This window comes from Melampsora larici-populina, assembly GCF_000204055.1.
Source record: "Melampsora larici-populina 98AG31 unplaced genomic scaffold MELLAscaffold_10, whole genome shotgun sequence".
NCBI classification, from domain to species: domain Eukaryota; kingdom Fungi; phylum Basidiomycota; class Pucciniomycetes; order Pucciniales; family Melampsoraceae; genus Melampsora; species Melampsora laricis-populina.
The window spans coordinates 1,512,021-1,538,883 of NW_006768774.1; the positions used below are offsets into that span (position 1 = coordinate 1,512,021).

General features: G+C 41.8%; 6 protein-coding genes across 6 annotated transcripts; 2 read left to right on the forward strand and 4 right to left on the reverse strand.

Moving 5' to 3' along the window:
- Positions 1 to 238: 238 nt before the first annotated feature.
- MELLADRAFT_104718 (uncharacterized protein) lies at positions 239 to 1,854 on the forward strand (the record flags this gene model as incomplete). The annotated part of the gene is made up of 4 exons (XM_007407756.1): positions 239 to 323; positions 807 to 883; positions 961 to 1,179; positions 1,246 to 1,854. The coding sequence occupies 4 exons, from the start codon at positions 239 to 241 to the stop codon at positions 1,852 to 1,854; spliced, it is 990 nt and encodes a 329-aa protein (XP_007407818.1).
- Positions 1,855 to 2,385: 531 nt separating this feature from the next.
- MELLADRAFT_42765 (uncharacterized protein) lies at positions 2,386 to 6,794 on the reverse strand (the record flags this gene model as incomplete). The annotated part of the gene is made up of 13 exons (XM_007407813.1): positions 2,386 to 2,923; positions 3,008 to 3,097; positions 3,171 to 3,294; positions 3,367 to 3,904; positions 3,980 to 4,463; positions 4,530 to 5,111; positions 5,190 to 5,354; positions 5,437 to 5,628; positions 5,700 to 5,781; positions 5,866 to 5,957; positions 6,041 to 6,154; positions 6,223 to 6,618; positions 6,681 to 6,794. 13 exons carry the CDS (start codon positions 6,747 to 6,749, stop codon positions 2,615 to 2,617), a joined length of 3,237 nt encoding a protein of 1,078 aa, XP_007407875.1.
- Positions 6,795 to 13,954: 7,160 nt separating this feature from the next.
- On the reverse strand, positions 13,955 to 15,600 carry MELLADRAFT_74466 (uncharacterized protein; the record flags this gene model as incomplete). Its single annotated transcript, XM_007407812.1, has 7 exons — positions 13,955 to 14,245; positions 14,334 to 14,421; positions 14,491 to 14,555; positions 14,632 to 14,785; positions 14,913 to 15,053; positions 15,138 to 15,252; positions 15,316 to 15,600. The coding sequence occupies 7 exons, from the start codon at positions 15,487 to 15,489 to the stop codon at positions 14,215 to 14,217; spliced, it is 768 nt and encodes a 255-aa protein (XP_007407874.1).
- A 1,446-nt stretch (positions 15,601 to 17,046) lies between these two features.
- MELLADRAFT_34668 (uncharacterized protein) lies at positions 17,047 to 17,657 on the reverse strand (the record flags this gene model as incomplete). Its single annotated transcript, XM_007407811.1, has 3 exons — positions 17,047 to 17,383; positions 17,450 to 17,539; positions 17,605 to 17,657. 3 exons carry the CDS (start codon positions 17,655 to 17,657, stop codon positions 17,047 to 17,049), a joined length of 480 nt encoding a protein of 159 aa, XP_007407873.1.
- Positions 17,658 to 18,155: 498 nt separating this feature from the next.
- Positions 18,156 to 19,111, forward strand: MELLADRAFT_71355 (uncharacterized protein; the record flags this gene model as incomplete). Its single annotated transcript, XM_007407757.1, has 5 exons — positions 18,156 to 18,192; positions 18,352 to 18,481; positions 18,556 to 18,662; positions 18,733 to 18,897; positions 19,002 to 19,111. 4 exons carry the CDS (start codon positions 18,352 to 18,354, stop codon positions 19,032 to 19,034), a joined length of 435 nt encoding a protein of 144 aa, XP_007407819.1.
- Positions 19,112 to 21,812: 2,701 nt separating this feature from the next.
- On the reverse strand, positions 21,813 to 22,467 carry MELLADRAFT_71358 (uncharacterized protein; the record flags this gene model as incomplete). Its single annotated transcript, XM_007407810.1, has 1 exon — positions 21,813 to 22,467. One exon carries the CDS (start codon positions 22,369 to 22,371, stop codon positions 22,084 to 22,086), a length of 288 nt encoding a protein of 95 aa, XP_007407872.1.
- Positions 22,468 to 26,863: the final 4,396 nt, after the last annotated feature.

Sequence of the window (26,863 nt, forward strand, 5' to 3'; positions counted from 1 at the left end):
ATAAGTCTTCACTTTATCTAACTTGTTCTGTTTTTTCCTCATCCTAGCATCACAACATCACATCTTCACTTCGCAAGTCGAACTTTCTAACTTATATCTTATTTTTTCAAGAGCCGTGCTCTTTTTCTCATTTACATTAATTTTATTACTATTTCTTTTATTTACTTCATTCACTTCATTTCATAGTTAAATTTACATTTGATTTATATTTCAATCGTTATATACTTAACCCAAAAAGATGCATTCTACTTCTCTCTTAGCTATGGTCTTGGCCTCAATTGCCTGCTCTAACGTTCTCGCCACCCCCATCCCTACTCCTCAAGGTTACGCTCAAGGAGGCCAACGAATTTCTCAAGCTACTGGCTTTGGAGCAGGCGTAGGAGCTGGTGTCGGAGCTGGCGTCGGAGCCGGTGTCGGAGCCGGTGTGGGAGCCGGTGTAGGAGCCGGTGTAGGAGCTGGATTTGGAGCTGGCGCCGGTTTCGGTCAGGAGGTTGGCTTCGAGCAAGGTGCTGGGTTTGGCGCTGGTGTTGGAGCTGGTGTAGGAGCCGGTGTAGGAGCTGGATTTGGTGCAGGGGCTGGGTTCGGCGCGGGTGCTGGATTTGGTGAAGAATTCGGTCAATCCGTTGGAGCAGGTTTCGGAGCAGGTGCCGGTTTTGAAGCAGGCGCTGGTATAGGCGCTGGCAGCGTAAGTGCCTTCCTCCTGATCTTCTCACTCAAAACCTTTCACTCATTTGCCTTTTCTTATTTTATCTAGTTCTTCAAACGAAGTGAAGGCAAATCTGAGGCTCGCGAGACTTACACTTCAGGAGAAAATGAGGATGACAATGAAGAAGATGGTGAGGACAACAACGAAGACAACGATGCCGAGAATGAGGCTGAAGAAGTGAGTCATAGATGCTTTGAGATGCTCTCTCTTTGCAAATTATTTGTCTCTAAACGTTGTTTTCTTTTTTTAAACAGACACCTGAGGCGTACACAAAGGGCGAAAGCTCCCCACAATCCTCAAGTGTCCGGACCTCACCTCAATCTTCAAGTGTTGGAACTTTAGCTCAGTCCCCAAATCTTGGAACTTCGTCAAGCGTAGGAATCCAACCACATTCCTCACCAAGCTCCCAATTACAACCTTCAAGCATTGGAAGCCAAACCCAATACTCTGGAAGCCAGCGAGCAACGCAAACAGTAAGTCTCCATCCCCCAAAATGCCACCGAATAATACAGTTCCTAATCCGACATTTCCGCATCTAGCCACAAGCTGCACACCTCAACACTCGTCAATTCGAGCCCAACTTTGGTCAAGGATTTGAGGGTGATGCCGCATTCCAAGCTGGCTTAGGAGCAGGATTTGGAGAAGAAGCAGGCCGACATGGTCAGGGTCGCCACCAACCCGGACAACCTGGATACGAACAATTCGGCCCAGGATTCCCACCACACCAGGGTGGTCAAGGCTTGTACCCACCCGGTATGCTCCCACCTCAAGGCGGTCAGGGATTTCCTCAACCCGGTCAAGGATTTCCTCAACCCGGTCAGGGATTCCCTCAACCCGGTCAAGGCATTCCTGGTCAAGGTATCCCTGGTCAAGGTATCCCCGGTCAAGGTATCCCCGGTCAAGGTATCCCCGGTCAAGGTATCCCCGGTCAAGGTATCCCCGGTCAAGGTGTTTCTGGACAAGTTGCTCCTGGACAAGGTGCTCCTGGACAAGGCCGTCAGACTGCCGCTCAACCTGGCCAATCACCAGTCCCTCAAGGACTTCCTCAGTCCGCTCAAGGCATCCCACAGCAAAACCGAGAAGGTTACACTCGTGGTTCAACTCACCCACCCACGACTGCCAATGGTCAACCCCCTATCGTTCAATAATATCGTCAACAGCGATTAAATTGAATTTCCTACTGCCTACCTGCTCTTGTGTTTTGAGACTTTATGACTTATGATGACTTGTGATGATGCAATTGTGACTTTGTTCCTATGATGTATGCCCTTTCACGAAATTTATGACGACCTTTTCATTTACACATTCTTGAGCATTGAGTGGCTATTTTCAATGACTGATTAAGCAAGTCAAATCCCTTGAATCCCCAACACACTTGCCCTTACCGAGTTGATACTCTTTCAGTTCAAGTATATCATCGAACATATCTTCGCCGCTTGCCCGTTCGCAATGAATCTGTTTTAAAAGCTGAAGAGGCGAAACACACCCCCTTCATTCGATATCTCATAATGTCGTCGCGACGAATTAAACAACTATCTTTCGAACCGCCAACTGGTTCTCATTTTAGGTTCAAAAGCCAACTCCCTAGATTGTCATTCAACTATATTTTTTATACTTGGGCCGCGGAAAGTTCTCGACATGACTCATGTCAAGTTAATGATGTGCCTTGGCCTATTCATACTTGCAAAAACATTTTGCAGTCTTGTCACTGAAATTTCCCCACCAAAACGCAACTAAAACACGAGCGACGCGCTCTAATGGCCACATATACAGGTTTTGTAGTGTATCGCTACCCGACAAATTTCCAAAAGAGCACAAACTGAGAATTTGAAACTTCCATTTCCAATGTATCTTCAACACCACTTTCCTTTTTGCTAATCTCATTTAAGTCTATGTATCATGTCCAGATCAGCGCTTTTTAGCTGGTTTCTTCTTTCTTTCTTTCCTTTCTTCTTCCTCACTATCAATCGAAACATCTGATTCACTTTCATCTCGTCGTTTCTTTTGTTTCCCATTAGCTTCACCTCCTTTTTTCTTGTTCATATCTGATCTAGCAGCAGATTTCTCTTGATCTGACCAATCTTCAGCAGATGAACCATCACTTGCAGATGAACCAGAAGCTGTACCAGATGAACCTGACGCATCTTCGTCAAAGGCTGAACCCGAATCAGAAGCTGAGCTAGATTCTACCTCAAGATCAGACACCTCAAACGCGGACTAAAGAAGAATAATCAAATTTATGAGATTTGACCAAATTCAAAGGTAAGAAAGTAATTGAACAACATCAGGTCAGTTACTTACGTCTTCGTCTTCTTCGTCTTCTTCGTCTTCCTCATCATCAGATTGCGAGTTCAAGAAGCTCCATCCACCCTCTTTGAAAAATTCGTATGGCTAGAGAGAGAGCGCAATCAATAACATATTCACCTTTACTCCGAAACCAAAAATCACAGAGTGGTATACTTACGTCATCTGTGACTGTCTTCATGATCGCTGTCCAGTTCAAGTTGACCGGACCCTCCGAGAAGGGAATATCGCACGAGTCGATCCACTCTTTAACATTTTCCAATTGTCCGCTAGGAATTGTGTTACTGAAATAATGCAAAAGATGAAAGATATGAAAACCCTGTAGACTTTCCAAGATACTCAAATTTGGTACATACATATGAACCGGTGTCCTGGTGAAGTCTTTGAAAACAAAGACAATATCAAAGTTTTTCAGACCATACTGAATTCTTTCCAAGTGAACAACTTCAACTTCAGTTGTAGTAATGACTAGGAAAGGCGGCTCGACTAAATGAACCAAACAATCTGTTGTAGGTTGCAAGAGAACACTAGAACGGAAGGGGACACCCTGAAATGCCAATTCCCGATATGGAATCTCCACCTCAAGGCGACCATCTGATGCATCTGCGATTTTATCGGCAAACATCTTGAAGTGTTTATTTAGATCTGCACGCTTCTTCCTCTCTTCCTGTTCGGCGTCGATTTCATCTTCGTCACCACCGTTTTGTTGTCGACGTCGCTTACGGTTTCCAGTTTCGTCAAATGCAGCTTCCGATGCTTCACGATAGAATTGAACATCTTTCACTTTTTTCTTACCAATGAAAATGGGTGATTTGAGGTGAACATGTAGAATTACAATCAATTCTTGGTCACATGGCTGAAAAAACAAATGTTGCATATTATTGAACAGTATGTCTGTCATTCAATTTTCGTCAGTTACAGTTCACGCGGCTGCTTGATAACTTTTGAGACTTGAACGCGACAACGAACCTATGCGATGATCATTTCTAAGGCTCGATTGATAGCGTATACCGTTTTGATGAATTTCTACATCCCCTGCTTGCCGTTTACCGTCAAAGGATGGCCTGACTGAGATGTCCAACATCTTGATTGGTCGCTTGGTTCGAAGTTCTATCAGTTGATCTTGGTCCACAACATCCGCCTTCTCCGCCTGATCCTTTTCTCGTTTCAGGACTGCCTTCTTCAAATCCATGATTTGCTTATGAACCTCATTCATATGATCCTGATCTGTACTGCGATATGTCAAACCACGGATAAAGGTTGCATTGGGATCTTCGAAAGGGGTATCTTCTTTTTTGCCAGTGATTTGACCAGGTGCAATGAACATGAATCTTAGAACGGTGTATTCTCCTTCTTCCTGTTTCACAACGTTCTTGAGTGTGTTGATGTGGAATGGGACTGCAAAACCGTTGATAGGAAGAAGAAAACTTCGCTTGTTGAGCTCAACGACGATCTGGGAGTTGAAAGTGAAGAATCAATACCAAGTGTCCAAGGCTCTTGAGTTTGTAGTGAGACTGACCTTCAAACTGGCGACCGCGCTTGGTAAATCGCGTTCTCTTTGGAAACTTTCAAACCGTTTCCACTGTTTGACAACAGTTCCCTTTCCAGTGCCGTCGTCTTCAGCGTACTTGCTTAATCCATCTTCCTGACGTCGCTCAGCCAACTCCCTTTGATGAATTTTTCGCTTCACGGTAGCCTCATTATCGATCTCTTTCCCATCATTACGCAATCGACCTTTCCGAGAGGTAGTCATGACTGCTGCACCACTCTTACGCGGTGAGCCGTGTTTTTTGGAAGAGGACGCTGGTTTGTTGTCGGTATTTCGGGACCCCGAAGCATTCGATTTGGCCGCATTTTTTGGCTTGTCATTAAAGAAGAAAGCGACCTCTGTCAACTCCTTCAACCCATCACTTAGGATGCTAGACGAATCTTCCTTGACGACTATCGTGTCGATCAGCTGTAGTGAATAGCTCTTGGACGAGTCCAAAGGATCTTCAATATTTGCGAAAGACATTGCCAAAGAGAAGATCATGTCAGATTTGAGAGTCCTAGAGCATTTTGGGTTGAGACTCAAAAATGAATCTCTGAACTCGATTCCAATCTACTCGATACAGCAATTCAGAAAAATATCAGCGATGAATAGAAACGGACTACTCGGAAGTAAAAGTGCATTTCTTACTCCGAAACCAAATGACTTAGGCAAAGTCGACTCTAGATCTGGACGATCGGTCGAGACCTTTGCGACAATGGTACTGAAGAAGTCTTTCGCAATAACGCCTTCCTTTAACTCTTGTAAAGCAAATTTTTGAAGCTCTCTGAGATAATTATAGTTTTCTTGTTGTGTCTAAGGAAGCACAAAAAACAAGGGAAACAATGAGAAACCAAGGCTGAAGCAAAGTCAAAGAATAAGGATTGTCTGGGCTCACAGGGTGAGGATCTATCATGATTGCTCGGGAGACATTAGAACAATATGACTTGTATCGAATACCCAAGCTGGCTAAGATGATCCCAGTATCATGTAGTCTCTCGTCCGTAGACTGTGCCGAAGTGCGAAGGTCGTATACCCCTCCCGATTGAATGATAGGAGTATAACACCAATCAGAGTACGTACTGTCGAACTATAATACAAGCGTGCATTAGCGTTGCATTCCTGATGAAGACACCCCGGCCTATGGGCAAGATGACCCACGTCAGGTGCAAACTTTGCGCCCTTCCATATGCTTGAATCTTCAAGTTTAGTCTCGATAATGTCAGTTAGCCGTTCGTGAGTGCTGTCAGATTTGAGTATCCAGAAGGTCAGATAAACGGTAGACAAGAGATCATACACAAATGTTTAAAATTCAGGTGGAGCTTACATTTTCTTCTCTGCTTCTATCAAATTTGTTATTTGTTGACAAAGTGCCGCCATGAGTTTTTGAGTCATCTTACATGCGACCTCTGTGTTTTGCTTTATGGACCAAATAGATATGCCCATCCAGGATTAGATTGCAGACAGAGTTTACAAGGAGGAGTTTGTAAATCAGGACAAACCATCTCTTCTGCATCCTTGGTCGCCATCAACACAGAAATTCCGGATGATATGTCATTTGCTTCCTTGACCATATGATTCTGTTTCTTTGCATTCAAGAACGAGGTCCACTCGTCCTGTGCAGGGTGAAGGTGGATCAAGATGAGGCTGAAAGCTGATTCCAAAATGGTATTTTTTTACTGACCACAAACTTTCCACCATATTTGTCCTTTGTCAAACATCCTAGCTTCTTACCATCCTGGACGGCATCTTCCATAGCTTGAATGACTTTACCCATGGCTTCCGTAGCCTGAGTGGCATCCTTTGATTTGACAAGTACGTTCACCGTGACATCTGCTCCAGGAACGTTGTTCGGGTCTTCCAGAGGTTTCAATATTTTTGCCTTGCCTTCCGAGCAGAGAAAGGTGACGTTTTCGGGCGTGATAAAGATTAAAGTCGAAGGAAATTCGTAACCCAAGAGATATGTTTGTAACGCGCCAGTCTTTCGATACGGATTCGTTTCGTCGGCATTACCAGCAACGAGTAAAAGCCCACCCGTACTCAAAAACGGCGCAGTTTCGGCCTCGTCCTCGGTTGCGTTCTGAAGTATAGCATGATTCATCAATTGTTTGCTATTGTTGTAAAAATAGTTGTCCTTCTTACTTTCCATAAATCCAACAGAGTCCTCAGCCGCCGATGAAATACAATGGGATTTAATTTGACTTCCGACATGATCTTCTTTGAGCTGGGGTGAGTTCAGATAGACGTGAAGGGATTTGAACGACAAGAGACGATGGCGGCTGTTCAGAAGAGACGTGAGTTGAATTGGAAGAACGATCAAAAGTCGCGTTAGTTTAATCTCACTGTAAGTCAAAAACTCATCTTAACTTATGCCTATGTACTTGAGCTTAACTCAAACAATTTGTCAATTTCAAATTTCCTGCCACTTGATCAGATCCTTCAATGGCCTCTGCCTTTGACAATTAACAGGTACAAAGATCACCAACAAGCCACCAAACAAATGTGTCCCTTTGTGTAGCAGAAAACACCAATTGCATATCAATCATTGAAATTTCCAAATTGAATGTAAGTCTTCTATCTTATTTGCCATCTCAGACCTGAGATCCCTTATAAGTTTAGAAACATGTGAAAAAGGTAAAGACTTTCTGACATTAGAGTTATTCTCTGTAATTTGGCGTAGGGAAGTAACAGCTAGCTAACCAGTTGACCCTTGTCAAGGGGTTTAAGGTTAAAACCCTTACATCAACTCTTAGGGCCCGTTCGGTCCCGCTGATCAGATACTATCTGATGAAATTTCACACCAAAAGTGTTACATACTGTCAGATAGTATCTCGGTCCAATCTCGACCAAAAAGTGAAAACCAGATCGATGTTCGGTTCCAGTATTTGGGGTCAATATCTGATCAACAAGATCAAGATATTTGACCAGATAGAGATAGAGCCTTGAGGCTGTATCTCGGCCCTCTATCTCTATCTGCCCCTCCCTCATCGTCGTTGATCATCCACTTCTCTCTCCACATCTCATTATCAACACATACCCTTTTCATGTCGCCTCTTGATAGCTTTCAATCCTTTGCTCAGCTTTGTCATGACCTGGCGACTTATTCAACCATTTCTCTCCTTGTTTTTTCTTTTTTGTTTCTTTTGTCTCTTTTTCTTTTCTTTTCTTTATTTGTTTTGTTTTGTTCGTTTCCGTTTGTTTTGTTTGTTTCCGCTTTTTTCCTCTTGTTTTCCTATTCTTTTTTTCTTTATTCATGTTCTTGATACCCCTCTATTCCACAGCCTGGATCATGTATGTGTCTCCAAACAAACAATTAATTGATATTATTACTTGTGTTATTATCACACTCGTTGCACGAGTTCCCTACAATGAGGTTTTGTTGAAGCGAGAGAACGATGAAGGTCATGGATGACCATTTTAGAGGTTTGGATGAGATAGAGAGCAAAGATGCAGCTTGGAGATTGTTGTTACCGAACAGCAATATGATCTTGAAGGGGTCAACAGACACCTGTTGACCTTTTTCAGATTGCTGTTCGGTAGTTTTCATCCCTGAGATACCAAAATCACGATGTGCCCCTCGAGATAGGGGCAAATCGAAATTTGGCTTTCAGGTCAGATAATATCTGAAAAGGGACCGAACGGGCCCTTAGAGTGACTGCATCTCTTGTGTTCAACTTTCAATACACATCAAATATCTGTAAGTTATATTCAGTTCGAATTTCTTTTGGAATTGGAAACTTGAATGTGATGCAGAATTCCAAATAGATTGTAAGAATTGCACACATGGAACTGGGTAGAACTTGAAGTAATCATTGAAGGTTATAATATACTTGACCCCCAAGAAAGTAAGTTCACATACTTTTCATGGAGATAGTATACCTTAAAAGTATATAATATTCTACAAACAAAGCTTGTGAAGCCTCAAGGATATATGAGGAGGACTGCAAGGAGTAAAAGAGGAAGATCTCACACTAGTTCCTTTGTATCATTCAGTTCTTGCCCATAAATCCATAGGCCTCCATTGTGATATCAGAGGTGAAACTTTACTGTATACTTGCTCTTTGGATTCAGATACTACTTTCATTGGGTTCAAGGATCAGTCAGTAGAGATGAAAACTGTTATTATTCATATGCTTCCAAGGCCTGTTGTTGTGATGCATGAATAGCAAATAAATCTATCATAATATTCATTGCACATATTTCTTCACACAAAATTATGAGGTGATAATTCTTCCAACCTCAAGGTAAGACCCAGACACATATGAATATCCAAAGGAGCAAGCCTGGATCACAGTGCTGGCCAGCACAGAAAACATCAACATGATCTGTGTAGCTTGGGGTTTGGGGGGCAGTGTGGGTAACTTTGATGTAAGCAGGGGCAAGAATCTACCAGGTTATGGTAGCTGAAATTGGAGTTTTCTCTGGCACTGTTTCATGGTGTTTCAAGCTAAATAAAAAAAGCTTTCATGGAGCTTTGATGAAGCCAGTAGCAGCCTCTGTTCTACCAGAGCCCAGTAGATGGGGGCTGTGCTTGAGTATTGGAGTTTCCATTCAAATAAATGGCAACACATGCACTACTTGCCATATTGCAAGACACTTATTGAGTGTTTTGTTGGTGAAGGCTGGTGCTGAGGTTACATCTACCATGAAGAATGGTGATTATTTCTGAAAGCTTGAGCACATAGCTTGGAAAAAACGGGAGGGAGCTTGGCTCTGGCCATAATTGCTTGCTGGTGGAAAGGACAGCCAGCTCCAGACTTACCAGGCTGGTTGTGACCATTGTGATGTGCCTTAAGGTTTTGCACCATTGACAAGTATGTGAGAGAAGTGGTCCATCCTTAGGCTAAAGATTTAGTTCAACAATCATCTATTAGCATATGTATTCATGGTTCATGATTTGATAGTTGATGAAAAATAAGAAATAGAAGAAACAAGATAAAGATGACTTTCATCTTTTCATCTTCACAATGAAAGCTGTGCTGATCCCTTGTTCTCTTTTGGATCCCAGTGTTCTTGTCATCAGAATCCTGTACAAAGTCCACCAAAGGAGGTCCAAAGCAATACTATGCATCAGTTTGATCAAGAGCAACAGATTAGTACAGAGCTGTTGTTTAGAGATACATCATTGTCATTTTCACCTACCACAACACTTGCTTGAATTTGTGAGGGCCTTCAAGGAACCAGGTGTGAAATGGATAAGTTATTTATCTCTTTTGAGTCAGATCCTTGGCTGTTCACAGGAAACAAAGCAATATTTTGGAAGACTGATTACATTGACTGCTATTTCTGAGCCAAAACACAGATAAAATGTAAAAATAAGCCCAAAATAATGCATTTTGGCTCATCAACTGTCACCCCTGTCTTCCTGTTGTTGGAGGTCCTAGTGACCTAGTATCAAGTATAAACTAGAAAATTGATGTTTGAAATCAAAATGAGATAAACAAAACAAAATACCAAAGACAAACAAGTAAGATCCATTCACTGTGGATGATGGAATTGTGACTGTCTCTGATTGGCCACAAGCTAGTTCAAGTATTGATTCATTGCCTTGTAGGAGGCAAATCTTTCTTGGTGTTGGTAGATGTGCACATCTGTGACATCCCTGATTGATTTGAACAAGTTGAAGGTCTCAGGAGCTTTTCAACAGTCCAAACCAGGGGTGATCATCCCAGGAGCTTCCCTGGCTTGTGTGGCGAGTTGAGAAGATCAAAAAGGTGGATCAGAAGCAGTTGGGGGAGCAGATTATCATTGATATTGTATCCAGATGTCAGGAAAGAATCCACGGTGGTTTGTTTGATCAATATGTTAGTCTGTGTATAGGATTTGTGAAAATTCAAAAAACGTAATCAAAAAATGTAATAGATTAGTGATAAGTGAAAGAAGATTGGAATTGGATGGTTACTTTAGAGTTTTTTATTGGAGTAAATGTAAGATAAGGAACCAGATAGTTAGCAGCTATAAGTCACTGCATGCAGTTGATGAAGTTAGAGAGAATGGGGGGTGCTTACCTTTATACCACAAACCCAGGATTGGTATTCCAAAGGCCACCATGTGTTTGCCTTTTTCCTCAATGATAGTCACTTCTTTCCATAAGGTGATGCTTGGAGATATGAGTAATGGAATGAAAATGGTGCTAATGAGGTTCTATCAAGAAGTTTCAAAAAGGCCTCCATCTGATTGAGATTGATTGACATTGATAGGCAGTGGTGGGGTGAGTTGGGTTGGCTGAATGGTGGCTGACAAGTGGTCAACTTCACCCCTCTCCTGACCTAACAAAGTCTATCTCAGGAAGCAAGCCTGCAAGAGAGGGACAATGGTTAATCCACAAAATTTGGCCTGTGAGCAGGAATCATTTGGCTGGGGAGTTTTTTACCTGGCCATGATTTTTAAACCATCAACTGAACAGTATTTGGACCAAAGGGTCCAGGCCACCCGCTCAACCTGCGTACATTCATGTATCTAACTGTGTATTTTATGCAATGATTGCCAAGCAATGAAAGGCTGAAGTTTGCAAAAAAAACTCTGAGAAAGCTGTTTGACCTGTCAAAAGCTTGCACCAGGCAAGCTAAAAAGTTACACATAAACCCACTTTTCAAGTCCTTCTGTAGTGCTTTCCTGACACCAAGAGAAAGATTCCAAAGAACCAGTATGTGTAGGTTGAGCGGGTGCACAGGAGTCTTCCTCATTACTGTTTATTTGTAGGGTAAGAAGACATGGTGGGTTGAAAAAATCCCCAACCACAAGTTTCTTGCTCACATACCATCTTGTGGATAACCAATAAGTCCATCTTTTACAGGATTGCTTGCTTAGGTTAGACTCCTTTCATGCAATCAATTAAGCTCAACCATCTGAAGATTCTTGACCAACTCTGGCATAAGTACTTAACACTCAAGCCTAAACCAAACAGACTAATGATGACTGTCTTGACTGATATTATTGTATTCCTAAATTCAGGACATTTGAAAGGTCACAATACAGTCAAATTATAAATGACACTTGTGCATGCAATACTTCAACAATATTCATTAACATATTCCAAAGCCAGAGATTATGTCAATTTTGAACAATCACGCAATGATACATTAAGGAATAGATATGAATATGAATAACTTGTGTGAGAAATCATTTATCTTACAGAACATGGGTATCTATGGCCTTCTAAGATTTCCCTTCACCCTTTCTTGGGTGAGACCATTGCTAATATGGATAGCATCAAATATTCACTTGATTCTATGATGAGGGCTGACATAGACAGTGGAAGATGGGATACCACCAAACCTCAAGAGCTGATTATAAATCAAGAAAACTCCATAACCTCTCTATTACACCACCTTTCTTTTCACCATGAGGGCTTTGAGCCATACCTAGAAGATGTGGTGGAGTGGAACAGTCAGTCACTGACAACAAGTCATCTTGAGTGCTAGATTCCCTGGCTATGCTGAGAATTTAACCTAACTCAACCACACATAAATTTACTCTCATAGGTAGCACTCAACAGGCTTCCCTAAAGATTCCAAAATTAACTTTGATTGGCCAGAGATGTCACATTTGTCTGGATGAAATATGTCTAGAAGAGGTCATCCTATTGGAAGTTCCTATGGAGGAACAACACTGATTGGGCACGAGCAGGCACAAAAGTTATCTAGAACCAAAGTGAATTTCGAAAACTAGGCCTAGTTCATAAAGAACATCAGATCACAACAACCCTGATAACATGAATAGAAACTGAAGAAGCTGAAGAAACCGATAAAGAGAAAAAGAGAAGAGGAAAGGAAACCCATACCTAGTTCATAAAGAACATCAGATCACAACAACCCTGATAACATGAATAGAAACTGAAGAAGCTGAAGAAACCGATAAAGAGAAAAAGAGAAGAGGAAAGGAAACAAGGGTAGTCTAGACTCTAATTGTATCTACTGTACTGTATAGTATGTGACATGTGTGTTTGTAAGTGTGACACCTTACACCTATATTAATTACACCATGATACAGATAATAAAGCTCACACAGATTGCATCAATGTGAGTCCAAGGATATCTGGGCAGCTTGCACCTTGAATTATCTTCCCCACTATCTATCTTGCACAAATTTGAAAAACAGAGGATGATCAAGATCAAACCAGAATACTAAGGTTTCCTCACTTGTAGACAGTCAATAGCTCTGGAAATCAAACAGGCAAATGCACCAACAACTGAGCTGGGGAGTAGAATGGATTGAGAAATCAAAGTGCAATGTATTTTTAATATCCTTTCTTAAAACAAACAAGAATCATTTGTGTGGTGGAATCCCACCTTTCCACATTGTTTCAAAGCAAGACAAAATAAAACTGAACAAGGATTATCCTCTGTTGTGTGGTGACATCCTCCTCCTCTGTGGTTCCTCTTTTTATTGTCCTACTGTAGGATTTTTGATTGTCTACTAAGATATCATGTTGGTTTAGAATGCACTTATCTCTTTTTTGGTGTGGTGGCACCTGTAGCTCCTGTAGTACATTTTGCTTTGGCCAGCTGCGCTACAAGGGTCCAATTTCCTCTCTTGTGTTTAAGCCTTGTGCTTTAGTGTGGCAGGTGGTGAAGCGTAGCTGGCCAAGGGTTGCAGCAACTGAAAGACATCCATTATCTATTACAAGCAGCATAGTATTTTCAAACACATATTCACATTTCTTGACAATTCAAACACACTCTACAATATTCTTTATCTCTCTTTACCAATACAGGCCTGGTTCCTTAGTGATCTTGGTACTGAGTCTTTACCCACTATCTTGAATTCACACCTTCATTGGTGTTTCCCATCCACTCCAATAATTGGTACTGTGTAGATATCCTTGCAAAACCAATGACATCCTTTTAAAAGCACTGCTGATTTTCATCTCTCAAAAATACCCTACCCATCTTCATAATCAAGACTCTAGCCCTAAAGGAGACATGATATGTTCACGGAGAAATTCAAATACCATCATCTTTAGGCTCATCTCTGTCAAGATATTAGAGAATTACAATAATGTGTACTTGGCAGTATGATATATGATGAAAGCCTTCAATTCATCTGATCCCATCAAACTCATCAAAAGTCAATTCAGTGTGGTATGTCTGATCCATTCTTTGTTTAAAACTTTTTACTTGAAGTGCTAATTGTTATGGCAAAAGGTTGATCTTGAGAAAATAATAATTGGGGAAGAGATCCGCTCAAGCCCCTCAGATATGAGGCGTACTTGTGGTTGTCTTGGGCAGTCTCAATGTAGAGTTCTGTGATAAACATTGTGTGTAACCCTAGATTTTTTCAAGACACCACTCAAGTTGAACCATTGCTAGCAGAGTCACATTTTATCCAGGGCTTTGGATGTGTTGTGAACTGGTCACAACTACACAATTGTTTATGTTGCTTTGATCACATGCTAGCAGTGAAACTCCAGACTTCCATTTTGAATATACAGATTCTTTGCATACCAGTCTGAGCCCGAGCATTTCCCAAACAAGGGGTGATTTACAAAAAGATGAAGTAGAGATACAAATGAATCGAAAATGTTGATGATTGATAAGAAATGTTGATGTTGCAATACTCAAAGTGAAAACAAAAAACATACTCATCGTGTATAAAATTGTGAGGGAAGTGTTTCTGAGCAAAGGAATCAATGTCTTGTAAAAAAACAGCCGGGATTGAGTTTGGTTCAAGAAGATCAAGCTCTTGCAGGTATGATCTTACGAATGCTACGATTATAATGTGGACCGTGCAGGGGAAAGTAATCAGTTGCGATTTCTTGTTATTCAAAAAGATTATCTTGCGAGAAAGACTGACCTTGTGCGAGCAAGCAAGCCAACAACAGCAACAATTGATGCGCACGCAAGAATATATCGCTCGTTTACCGACGAGACCATTATAAGCCCTAATATGCGGACATATCACTATCAGTATTCAAGTCAGACTATCAGAAACATACGGCTTTGAAACTTACAATCACTTTGGGTCGCTGTTAAAAAGGTGAGAGCGATAAGGATCATTAAAAGATATCCAGATGCCCTGTACATGTACGTTTAAACAAGATTTGTTAGCACGTGTTATCAAGAGAAAGGGATTGAAGGGTACAAGTTCCTACCGATGATATTTCCACAGACTTCTTGCCGTACTTTCGCCCAAGATCAATTTCCTACTCCATTCGAAACCAATCAGCCCACCAAAGGAAGATTGAATGACGAGTACGCATGCTGTGATGAAACCTAGGAGGCCATGCCAAGAGGTGAAATGGGGAGCTATGGAAAGATATAGTTAAGATCGATAAGTCAATGGTCAGCTTTCAAAAATTGGAATGGTTTCGCCTGTCCGTATAGAACACCAATGTGACGGTGATAGTGACGATGCTTAGAATGTGCCATGTACCATTATGAAGTGATTTGTTGATGATCATGATGACCGTGCCGGCAGCGATTGCTACGGTTCCAGTGATTTGAAAGACCTCATGCACACTCAAGCCTGCACGCTTCTGAGCGGGAGTCTTGGTGGGCTGTAAGACCAAGATGCCTGAAACCATATGACCCGACAAGGTTAGAGTTTCGCTGTTCGAGGTTTAGATTCGGCTCTTCAGCGCAATAGATGAAGGCTCACCTTGGTAGAAAGCGAGAATAGCAAAAGATTGAAGCAACGGATGGAATGTGAACAATCCGGCGGGGTGAGTCAAAACCACCTTCCAGATTCCAATAAACCATATCAAAATTCCAGCCTGTCAAAATCTATCGTCAGTTAATGATGTTCATCAGGCACATAAGGATCCGTGGGATCTCACTTCAGCTACCCACAGCATTCCTGCGACTGGACCGTATTGACGATGAGCGACGATAAGCGACTTTGAGTCCCAAGCTGGCACGTCGGTTGGGTCAAGGTTAGGTGAATTGATAGCTTGAGGTAAGAGACGAGATTGCTCGTCGGGATCTGAATTCAAGATAGGTGAATCAGGCATTCTGGGGTATGATGGCAAGTGGAAAGGTGAGGGAATGAGGAATTGAGGAAACACCAGCCAGCTTTATGTAGGCTTATAGGGCTTATGTAAGTGTGATCATCTGAAATGATCTCATCCAATCAAATTCAATTTCAAACCTTCGAATCGATCACCCACAAATCTCCACAACAACAGCTGTTAAGGGAAAATGTACAGCCCCTTATCTCATGCCCTGGCCCCGCACCTCCCTCCCACTTGAATATCTCGGACACTCTAAATACACATTGCACCACCAAGTGAAATCCTCCCTAGAGGCAAAGAAACTGATCATGTGGTGACAGTTTTGGCTGGGAGCTGTCAACAAATGTCAACTTGATACACAAAGTTACTGCCAAAAAACAACTGGGTCAACTGGGTTTTTTGAAAACCGGGGCAGGTTTGAGAGCCACTATTGCACCACCAAGTGAAATCCTCCCTAGAGGCAAAGAAACTGATCATGTGGTGACAGTTTTCCTTGCTCAGAAGAGCAAATCAAAGCATTACTTTAAACCCTCAAGGTCACCCCAGGTTTAAGCTCTGCAGAATTTGATGCCATGTCAGATAGCGCTTGCGGGATCATAGGCTTCTTGACACATAGTATCTTCCAATGTACATTTGTTTGAGTAGTCAGCCTCCTTAGCACTTGTTCTCACGCTGACATCTTGAGGATGCTCAGGCAATTCCCTGCCAAGACAATTGACTGGACATTGATACGAGGAAGAAAACAACCATGGAGTCAGGAACCCCAGGGAAGATTGTCTTCAGAAGGGAAGGACTTCCATGATGCCTGGATACCACAAGCTCAGGTCAGGCCTACATATTGGTTCCAGATGAAGAGATTGATGAAGTAAAATGTCACGTCAGATAAATTTTTTGAACAACAGTAGCTGGTGAATATCTCACACTCCAATTGGCAAACTAGGAATACTGCACCATGACAATCAGATTGAGTGCCATACATTGTATACTCTGTTTACTTTTCTCGAGGGACATAAGTGCAAAAGATTATCAGCATTCTTGATATCAGCGGGAAGAATGAACTGTGAAATATGTATGTATCTCCAAGTCAAAACTGAAGTGATCTTTAAATAGTCTTCAAGCTTTCTCCTTTCTAGCCCGTGGTGTGGCACAGATTACTAAAGCCCGTAGGTAAGGTCTTTGAAATAAGATGAGACAATTTGTCGTATGCCGAATAATTGATATTAGAATATATACATATGGGGATTTATGGGAAGGCAGGTGAACGAAGATTGTATACCGGCAAGAAAGCATCAGATGCCAAAGATATGCAGCAGATACAGATTTCGCTAATGTGGTGCGCTTGCGTACCGAGGTGCCTACCAGTCTTGTGAAGATGATTGGACAAACAGCAGGGTGGGAATAAATCATGATGTATCAACCTATTGCCGTGGGTCTCAAATTTGATAAGGTTTCTGGAGATACGATTAATAGATTGATTGCTTTTGATACAAGAGACAGCAAAAATATTGCGTTAGATCTACAATGACTTACATCAGCACCAACACAAATGAATGAGAATCAAAATCCGTAAGCGGTTTGATTTCCTCCTGTACCATAGGGCATGCTTGAGTTATATCCTCCACCATATCCAGCAGCTCCAATGGGACCATTCAATCCGCCGAGCCCATCATCAGCTGTCATCTGACCTACTCCGACGGCCTTAGCAACCCTGAACTCGTTTTGCAAAGAATTCCGCATTTTATCAAGTGAGAGAATTAACGACTTGACGGCTTCTTGGATTGCTTGAATAGGCGTATGAGTGCCATCGGTTTGTACTTTGATGATGAAGCGAGGTTCCAAGGGATGTGGTACTTTGTAACCAGCAAAAATCACGTATTCCATCTGCAGAAGCTGACTGAAAGGCATGACGCGCAAAAATCTGAGCGACGGTTGGCGAATGTATAATGCCTGATTTACTTACGCGCGAAGCATGTTTCCGAGAGTATGATCTTCCTTGTTGATTGTTACAGTGCAAGCATTGGGAATCTTTGTGTCTTCATCAATTGTTAATCTGATAATACAATGCCTGGTTAGAATTCGAAGCGTAAATCGCGCCTTTGAAACGAAGTTGCTGACTTCGATTCACCTTCACCCAAGGTGTAAAGCTCGTATCGATTGGGAGCGTTCATAGTGGATCAACCAAGATAGAATGGCCGCTTCTAAAAATACATGAGCGTTTGATCAGCTGGAGGCCTGAGGATGGTCATTGGTCCAGAACCGTGCGGAGATCTTTGGTTTTGGAGATGCGATCGCGACACGTTATTGCTGACTCACTCCGACAGGACAAAGCGCGTGTTATGAGACCGAAGATTTCAATGCTCGGTGTGATGAGTGGAAAGTGACTTGAGAGTGCCGGGAGCTAGCGAGGTTGTCGAAGGTGACGGCAGAGATTGGCGGGATTTCGAGGGGCGTCGCAGGTTGAGTTAATGGACGAGTCATCTTGTGTCAGGTACCAGGTCAGTCGGAGGACCGGGGCAGCCGCAAGTGGCTGTCGGGTTGTGCCTGCAATGCTGCTGCGGACTGCGATACAAAGCGAGATGCACAAAACTGTAAACCTATATCCCGCTTCCTCCAGAATACTCGCAACGGGCACACACAAGCACTAAGTTAGCCAATCGAAGATAACGTCAACACTAGCGGGTCAGTCAAACCGTATACCTCAAGGTGAGCACCTTTCAGCTATTCAACTCGATTGTCAATTTCAACGCCAGAAGAGGCACGATACTGAGCTTTTCATTGGTCCACATGCTGACTGTTTATTCCTTTGAACATCATTCTCAAAACTCATGACTCTCATCAACACCCCTGGACAAAATCTATCAGATGCCGACCCGATTCTCTAACACCCGAAAGCACCGTGGTCACGTTTCTGCTGGTCACGGACGAGTGGGAAAGCACCGTAAACATCCTGGTGGTCGTGGTTTAGCTGGTGGTCAACATCATCACCGAACAAGTTAGCTATCAAATCAATCAGAAACATGTCTCCCTCGAATTGGTTTCCCTTACGATCAACTTTTTTTAAATTAGATTTCGATAAGTACCATTATGGTTACTTCGGTAAAGTTGGTATGAGGTACTATCACAAGACCAAGAACCAATACTGGCGACCAGTAATCAACTGCGACAAGCTAGCTGTACGTGGGGCGGTTGTTACCTTACATTTAGTAATCAGAACATTGATATTTTTGCGGTTGAATTATTCAGTCATTATTGCCAGAGGATCAGCGGAAACCCGTAGGTGACAAGGTCCCAGTCATCGACACCACAGCCCATGGATTCGGTAAAGTTCTTGCAAAGGGACGTCTACCTTCAACACCTTTCATTGTCAAGGCCCGGTTTGTAAGTAAGAGGGCTGAGGAAAAAATCAAGGTCAGCTTTCTTATCCACTTTCTCAACAGTCGGCATCAGACTGATCTTTTTCTCGCAACTCATTTGGTTATCATCCCATGTAACGCATTTTATCACTGTTTTAGGAGGCCGGCGGTGTTGTTGTAATTGAAGCATAAACTATGTCACTTCGCCTTGTCCTTCGTGTATGCCGAACGGGTTCCCCGCATGCAATGACTTCATCCTTTTCTTTCCACTGAAGACTTTGCATGTCCCTTCACCTCTTGCCGCCCCATTATCGATCACCTCATTTGTACAAAGGACTACTCGTTATTAAGAAAATGCCGCTCTTTTGGAGTATGGTTCGCCAGATGCCTTTACCCTGTTGCCTTTCTGTCACCACTTCCGTCCTAGATCCTGGGCATTCTGTCACAAATTGCGTACATTTGTACTCTATACGTTGACTCTGCTGATAAATAAGATCTCATCGCCCTAGCCTGCTGAAAGAATGTTAGGCGCGGTTTAGCCAATAACACGGGTCTGTGGTAGAGCCATAATGAGTGACATGCTGTTCAGGGCGCGTTCACTTGGGCAATTTTTGGACCAAAATTGGAATCTGTAAATTTCAAAATGTCAAAATAGACCATACATACTCCACCAAACCAGCACTTTAAATTTTGCAGAAGGCAATTTCTGACCAGGAATTGCTGTAAATGCACCCTAAGTAAAAATCAGCCTGAGTCTTTCCTTGTGTGACACGACTGAGTGAAATGCCTGGCCAGCTGGGCACACCATGGACAGATCAAACACTCAAATACTTCTAAAAACCCTACCAAAACACAGTGCATGTCTAGTGGATATCATCACATTCCAACAGTTGTCTGAACGTGGATGCGCAAGAAAGATTTGTTTTGATGTTGATAAGAACAAGATTGGAGCACAGTGGTAAGCCATGTGAGATTAATGGGAAGGGAAGAACATAAAGTACTCTGTAGAATCAGGCTCACCAGGTCATAACCCTATATGAGGTCAAGGACATGATTGAATATACATCTACATGAAAATATGTAAGTAGAAGGCATATTGAATTGTTTGGGAAGAAAGTAAACAATGACTCCAACCTATCCAGGTACCCTGAGGCTGTAGCAGGTTCATGAAAGAAATAGTGTGCTTCAAGTTGGCCAAAAAGGTGCTTAAAATCTCATGGATTTCCTTGATTATGAGCATGGTGGTGGTTGCAGAAAATCATATGCTAGTATAAAATATGCTTCTTATCAAATGTGAGATGATAAGAGCATACAATCTGCTGAGAAATATGCCATGCTTGAATGTTATGTTGGGGGCTAAAACTTGCAATTTGTTTTCCAATAGATGGCAATCTTTTTTCAAGACTGATTGTTGGTGTTTTGACATCATATTTAAAAGCATGGTATGTGCATAGCAGGTCTATAATTTTTATCAAGCCAGATTGAATTGGTCATGCAAATGTAAAACCCATTTTTATATCATCTAGGAGCAGATAGGCATGATCCAATAAGGTTTTTGGGGGTGAACAAGCTGATGAATACTCCAAAAAATGGATTGGAGCAAACACTTCCAAATGAGATCAAGCAAGATACATGACAATCAATATGGAACAACATGAGACAGACATGAGAGGAGGAGACAGAAGAATCAGAGGAAAAAATATGATGCAGAGTAGATGTGAACAATCCAGATCTGTTGAACAGTTGATGAGATTTTGTGATTGAATAGTTCAAATGTCATCTAGTGTTCCAAAATGACCTCAAGATCTTGTCATTTATCATTTGGTTTGATTTCTTTTCTTTTCCTGATCTCTTTTGTTATAAAACTAAAACTTTGAAAAAAACATCTCATCCATTTGTGTTATTCAACATGTCCATCCTTGGAATTCAGGTTAAGGAGAACATGCAAAGATATCTTAATATTCTGGAATCTTTTTATGTTTTATTTTGTTTTATTTTGTTTCTCTCTGTGTTTCTTCTCTTTTAAAGTCCAACCATTCCAGCAAAACTTCTCTCCCCTGTACAAAACCTCATACTTTTTGAGGTTTTCTTGAATTTTTTCTTTTCACAAAGCATGAACTTGAAGCATATATAGAAGAAAGATATATCCTTCAATTGAACAATCATCTGTCTTTGTGATCATTCATCTGTAAATCTTTTACAATATCTTCATGATTGTTGTTCAGCTTTCATGGCTAGCTGTGAGACCATCCTTTCTTTTATCATTTAGTAAGATTTGACATAGCCATTCTGTGGTCAACACACACATCATGATCAGGTGTGGTTAAGTCAATTCTAGAGAAAACCGGAAAAACCAGTCACAGTCATCTTATCTGCTGCATTTCATTTGCTGCACTGATAAACTTTTTGTGATTAATTTAGGAAATTCAGAACAAGTTAGACAATTGAAGATGAAAGAAAAATAATATTTAGCTTTGACTTGAGTTTGACTCATTTGAGGCAGCCTGTTAGTTTGCCATCTTGTTGCACTTCTCTAACATAGAGTAGCCCCTTGAGCTTTTCAAACTTTGTAACTATATGGTACCAACTGCAAGGAAAAGAAGTATGAAACATCAACCTATTTGTTTCCTTCACCAAGATCACAAACTAAAACTTTCAAGTATCAAAGGAAACCTTGACTACTTTCAGACCAAATTATCAACTTTCAAACTTTCAAACTTCTCAACCAGAAGATTCACTTATCTCTCTCATCCTATATATCATACATCCAAACCCATTTTTTCTTTCAAAAGAAAAAAACCAACCAAAAAAGGTTATTCATTCTTTTGTAAAACACCCATTGTAATAAAAAAGAAAAAAACAGTAAAGCTTGAATGCGCAAAAGAAAAAAATCTTATATCCCTTACCCTATATTTAAGATTATGTTGTAAATAAACCTACTTAAATGAAAAAAAATCCATTTGAAAAAAAAAAGTTTCTTACCCTTTTTGTGTAATTTCATTTTTGGTGAATCAAAATGAAAAAAACGAAAACGAAAAACAGAAGAAGAAAAACAAAAAAGTAAAAAAAGTAAAGTAAAATTATAGATTTTTAAATAAAATAAATAAAAAAGTGAGAATGAAGAGAAAGAACACAACCACATCATCATCAACTAACCACCACCAACCACCACCAACCACCAACAAAAACCGCCAACAAAACCAAACCAAAGAACAACAACCAAGGATCCTTCCAACTGATCCTATCTCTTTTTATTCCGACCACCCGGTAATTTCTTAACTTGTCTACCACTCCCACCTACTCCTCCTACACTTTCATTACTACCACCTCCACTGACTCCCATACTAAACAAAACATTCCCACCAGCCGGTGTACCCGGTGTAACCGGAGGATTATTACTCGCTCCAAATGTAAACCCTCCAGTTGAAGCAGTTCCAACACCAGGTGTACCAGTTCCAGTACCAGTTCCAAATCCATTTCCATTTCCAAACGAACTCATCGTACTTGATCCAGTCCCAAACGTATTCATTACGCCTGTTCCATTCTCTTTAGTTCCGTTTCCGAATAAAGATCCACTTGATGATCCTCCAGCAACACTACCACTACCAAACGTGAACCCATTAGAAGATGTAGACCCAGGTTTACCAAAGATACTATCAGGTGCTGCTGTAGTCGTACTAGCTCCAAATGTGAATGTACTACTAGATGGGGTAGCACTAGGTGGTACAATAGGTGTAGCACTTGCTGCTCCGAATGAAAACCCATTTGAGGTACCGTTAGCTTGGATTGGTGGTGTAGCCGTCACACCAGTGGAACCAAACATCGAGGAAGTGTTTCCATTCGTCGTGACCGAAGGCGTGCCTCCAAAAGTGAAAGGTGTAGAAGTCGTGGCAGCCGGGGTAGTCACAGGGGCTGGAGTGTTAAAAGAAAAGGGTGAAGACGAAACTGGCGGTGGTTGGGCAGCAGTGAGAGTCGTATTCGTAGATGCACCAAAACTAAAACTTGGAGTTGGAGCACTGCTAGTGACAGGTGCAGATGGGTTTCCAAATAGACTGGTTGAAGCATTTGAAACTGGAGTATTAGTCGAATTGAAACTGAAATCACTCCCAGCAGGATTAGTACTTTGAACATTACTTCCGAACAATGAAGGTGAAGTCGGGTTTGTCTTAGTACTCTCTACGTTATTGGAACCGAATAAATTTGTAGGTTGTGATGAGACCGAAGGAGTAATGCCACCACCAAAGCTGAACCCGGTCGAAACCCCACTCGTTCCTCCAGAGCCAATTGGATTACTACTGACTGGATTTCCAAACAGAGACGTACTAGAAGTTGTTGTAGCAGCAGGAGTAGCAGCGCCAAATGCGAAGCTCGGTGTAGGATTCGAGGAACCGAAGATGGACGAACTGGAGTTGTTCTGATTAGTAGCTGTCGTCGTTGATGGGGCAGTGACAGCAGTACCAAAGAGTGATTTGGGCTCCTTGCCAGCTTCAGTTACAGTGGTGCTGCTGTCAAAAGTCAGTTTAGGCTCCGTTGTAGTACTGGGCGTGGCAGCACTACCAAACATCGACTTAGGCTCGGTCGTAGCGTTTGATGTCGCGAAACCGCCAAACAACGACTTGGTCTCCGGCTGAGCCGCAGTAATTGCACTGCCAAAGAGGGATTTGGGCTCCGCTGTGGATGAGGTAGGAGTGGTGCCAAATAGAGATTGGGTTTCCGTTGTTGTTGTTGGTGCTGGTGTAGCCCCAAAGAGAGACTTTGGATTACTGCTATTGAAACCAAGACTGCCAGTATTGGTGCCAAAGATTGAAGTCGGTGCAACAGGCGCAGCAGTAGCCTATGAGAAAAGTAATGTAAGATCAGTATAACACACAACAAGCATCTTCCAAACAACCAATATAAGCAAACCTCTTTATCCACACCCATGGATGTATTCCCAGTTTCATTCTTGTCAGCAGCAGCAGCGGAAGACGTGGTCGAAGTCGGCTCAGGGTTGCCAAACAAATTGGTCTTCGGTGTAGGCTTTTCAGTCGCACTGCTCGTGATATTACTAAAAAAGTTAGGAGGTGCTTGGCCACTCGGGATACGAGAGAAATTGGTAGTACTCGTACTCCCAACCTGCTCGTTACTAGGCGCAGAAGGAGTGGCAGCAGAAGGAGTAGGATCAACGGGTTTAGAAAAGAATGGCGAAGGATTGGCAGTACTAGCTGGTTTATTGAAAGAGAAAGTAGGTGCAGGTTCTGTTTTCTCAGAGGCCGGAGCAGCGATTCGTTGAAAGATTGATTGAGAGTTAGTTTGAGTTTGAGTTTGATCTTGAGTCTGATCAGGTTGAGCACTCGTCGGAGTCGGTTTGAAGGATGCAAATTTCTCAAGCTTGAAACTGCTTGGGAATGTGGTAGGTAATTTGATTTTCTTCAAACTAGCTATCTCTTGCTTAGAAGCAGACGAATCATCCTCATCATCGTCATCGCCGAGTGAGGGTAGATCTTCTTCACGAGCTGAAAACACTTTGGGCTTATGAGCACTTTGACGACTAGAGAATGTACGACCAGGCCTGAGTGATGAGCTGGCTCGCTGTTGGCGTTGATTGGTGGCAGGCTGTAAAGCAGCAGAAGAAGAACGAATGAGGGATCTTAACGCAGTGGGTCCGTTGCTTTCTTCTACCTCGGGACTGAGAAGCTTCGTCGCCATCACACTGTCCGCGTTTTGATCTTCTTCGGCTTCCGGTATTGGTGAGGGTGACTTGATCGCATTCAGACCAGTCTTGGTCGTCTTCTTATTTTTCGGAGAAGGGTCTACATTACCCACAACACTGTTTTTCTCGGCACTTGACCGTAATGCGCTTCTAGTGATCCGAGTACTTGGAGTGGCGATAGGTTCAAGATTTTCTTCATCGGCCACTGATGGATCACGACTTCTTCGACCACTGTTAACTTTAGCCTTGGTTGAACTGCTTGTCAATTTTCCAATCTTGCGACTCGATCGACGTAGTTGTGAATTATCTCCATTAGCAATATCTGTTGACTTGGATCTATGACGCCTAGGACGATCCTCTTGCATATCCTGATCTTCAACTTCTTTATTGATATTCTCCCGATTCAATTTCTCTTCATACCTCTGAAGTTTCTTAAGCTCTTCCCTTAATTTACCCTTCCTTTCCTCGAGTCTCTTGATTCGATCTTTTTCAATTCGTTTGTTAAAAGGTGCAATCAATTTCTTGTTGCTCATATTCAACATTTCTAATTCTTCTTCTTCATATAAGGCTGCTAAACTATTCTTAGTCTTACTTCGTGCAAGTAATTGAATTGAACTAGAACGTTGAGTTGCAATCGAAGCAGGTGTAGGAACAGGAATCTGAGGAAGCTACAAAAACGAGTATAGTCCATTAAAATCTCAAGGTTGATGTGATAAAAGAGTCGAGAATTTAAACTTACATTTGGAGTACGCATGGCTTCACTTAGAGCAGAGGTTGCGCCCCTTCGACTTTCCAAGGCTTCCAATATACGTTCAGCTTCATTTTTAGGGAATGGTCGACCTTCCACTGAGCAAAAATACCATCCACATCAGTCAAGATCATCGTGATTGAAAACAAACCTCAAGTTAAACTTACACTCTCTCTTCTGTCTCTCTCTTTCAGCTTTTAAATTATTCATCTGTTCCTGAGTCATGAATCCTAATTCAGGATCCCAACACATCTGTTTCTTTGATATTGATCCATTCGGATCTGAACCAACAAAAGAAGTTTGATCACCTCCACTTTCAGGATTCGGGTTTCGAACAGGACTGATACTCATTTCATCGGCAAACCGCTTTCGATTGGTAAAATCGACATCTTTGGCTACTGATCCTTGACGGTAACTAAAGACACTTGTTCCTCTTCGATTGGTATCATTAAGGTTAGATGAACGTGGTGGTGGTCGATTGAATAGATTAGTTTGCTGTCGGAAGGGTGAAGTTGATCTTTGATGAACTGGACTTAAAGCAGATGATCGGATCACCGATTTCCTATAAGGTGAAACGGATCTCATTCGAAGTTCAGATGATGGATTGAGATCATTTGATTGATTTTGATGATGATTAGATGAAGATGTATCGGTTGGAAAGATTTGAAGTTGAGCATGTGGAGTGACACGAGGTCTTCGAGTAGCAAAAGAGAGTGAAGAAGTAGAAGTAGAGGTTGGAATGCCATTAGGTTGAGAAGGAAAGGGGATAAAAGGAGATTGAGATCGATACCAAGGTTGCTGAGGAGCAGAAAGCTGAGGTAAAGTGATAGAAGGAGTTAGACGCGATGGAGGAGGTTGTAAGAAAGAAGAAGAAGAGGAAGAAGATGATAAAGGAGGATGATTAAGATTAGATGATGAGAGATTTGAAAGTTTTGGTAAGGATGAAGGAGATTGATTGATGGTGAGTTGATTTGATGGTATTGAAGAATCGATTTGATGATTTGTAGTTGATGGTGGTTTTGAATGAGCACCGAATAACCAACCCACACATTTACCAAGTAAACTACTTTTCTGTGTTGGTTGATTTGGTGGTTGATTTTGAAGATGAGTAGATTGGAATAGAGAAGAACCAGCTACGATACCATGTTCGACTTGATTAAGATCTTGATTTGATTGATTGAATGAATTGATCGATTGACTTGGTTTTCTTCTTGAATATGGATTATAAGAACTTGATGTGGTTTTAAGAATCGAATGTTTGATTGATTTCCCAGTTTGTGGTTTTCTAGATTCTAGTTTAAGCTTCAGTGTCTCTGACATGGTTTGATGGTTTGGTTTGATTTGATTTTCTCTTTATCTTTGAAAGAACTTGAACTTCATGGGTGATGGTGAGGTTGATTGATGAGGTTGATTGATATGGTGAATTTGATGCTGAGAATGATTTGATTTGAATTTTCTATTCTGCTCAGCTTTTTTTCATTTCAACTCAAACTCAGCTTGACTTTTTGCCATCTCAGTACTAAACACTCATCATTCAATCAATTCTCACTTCTTTCTATCTTTCTCTTTCATTCATCTTTC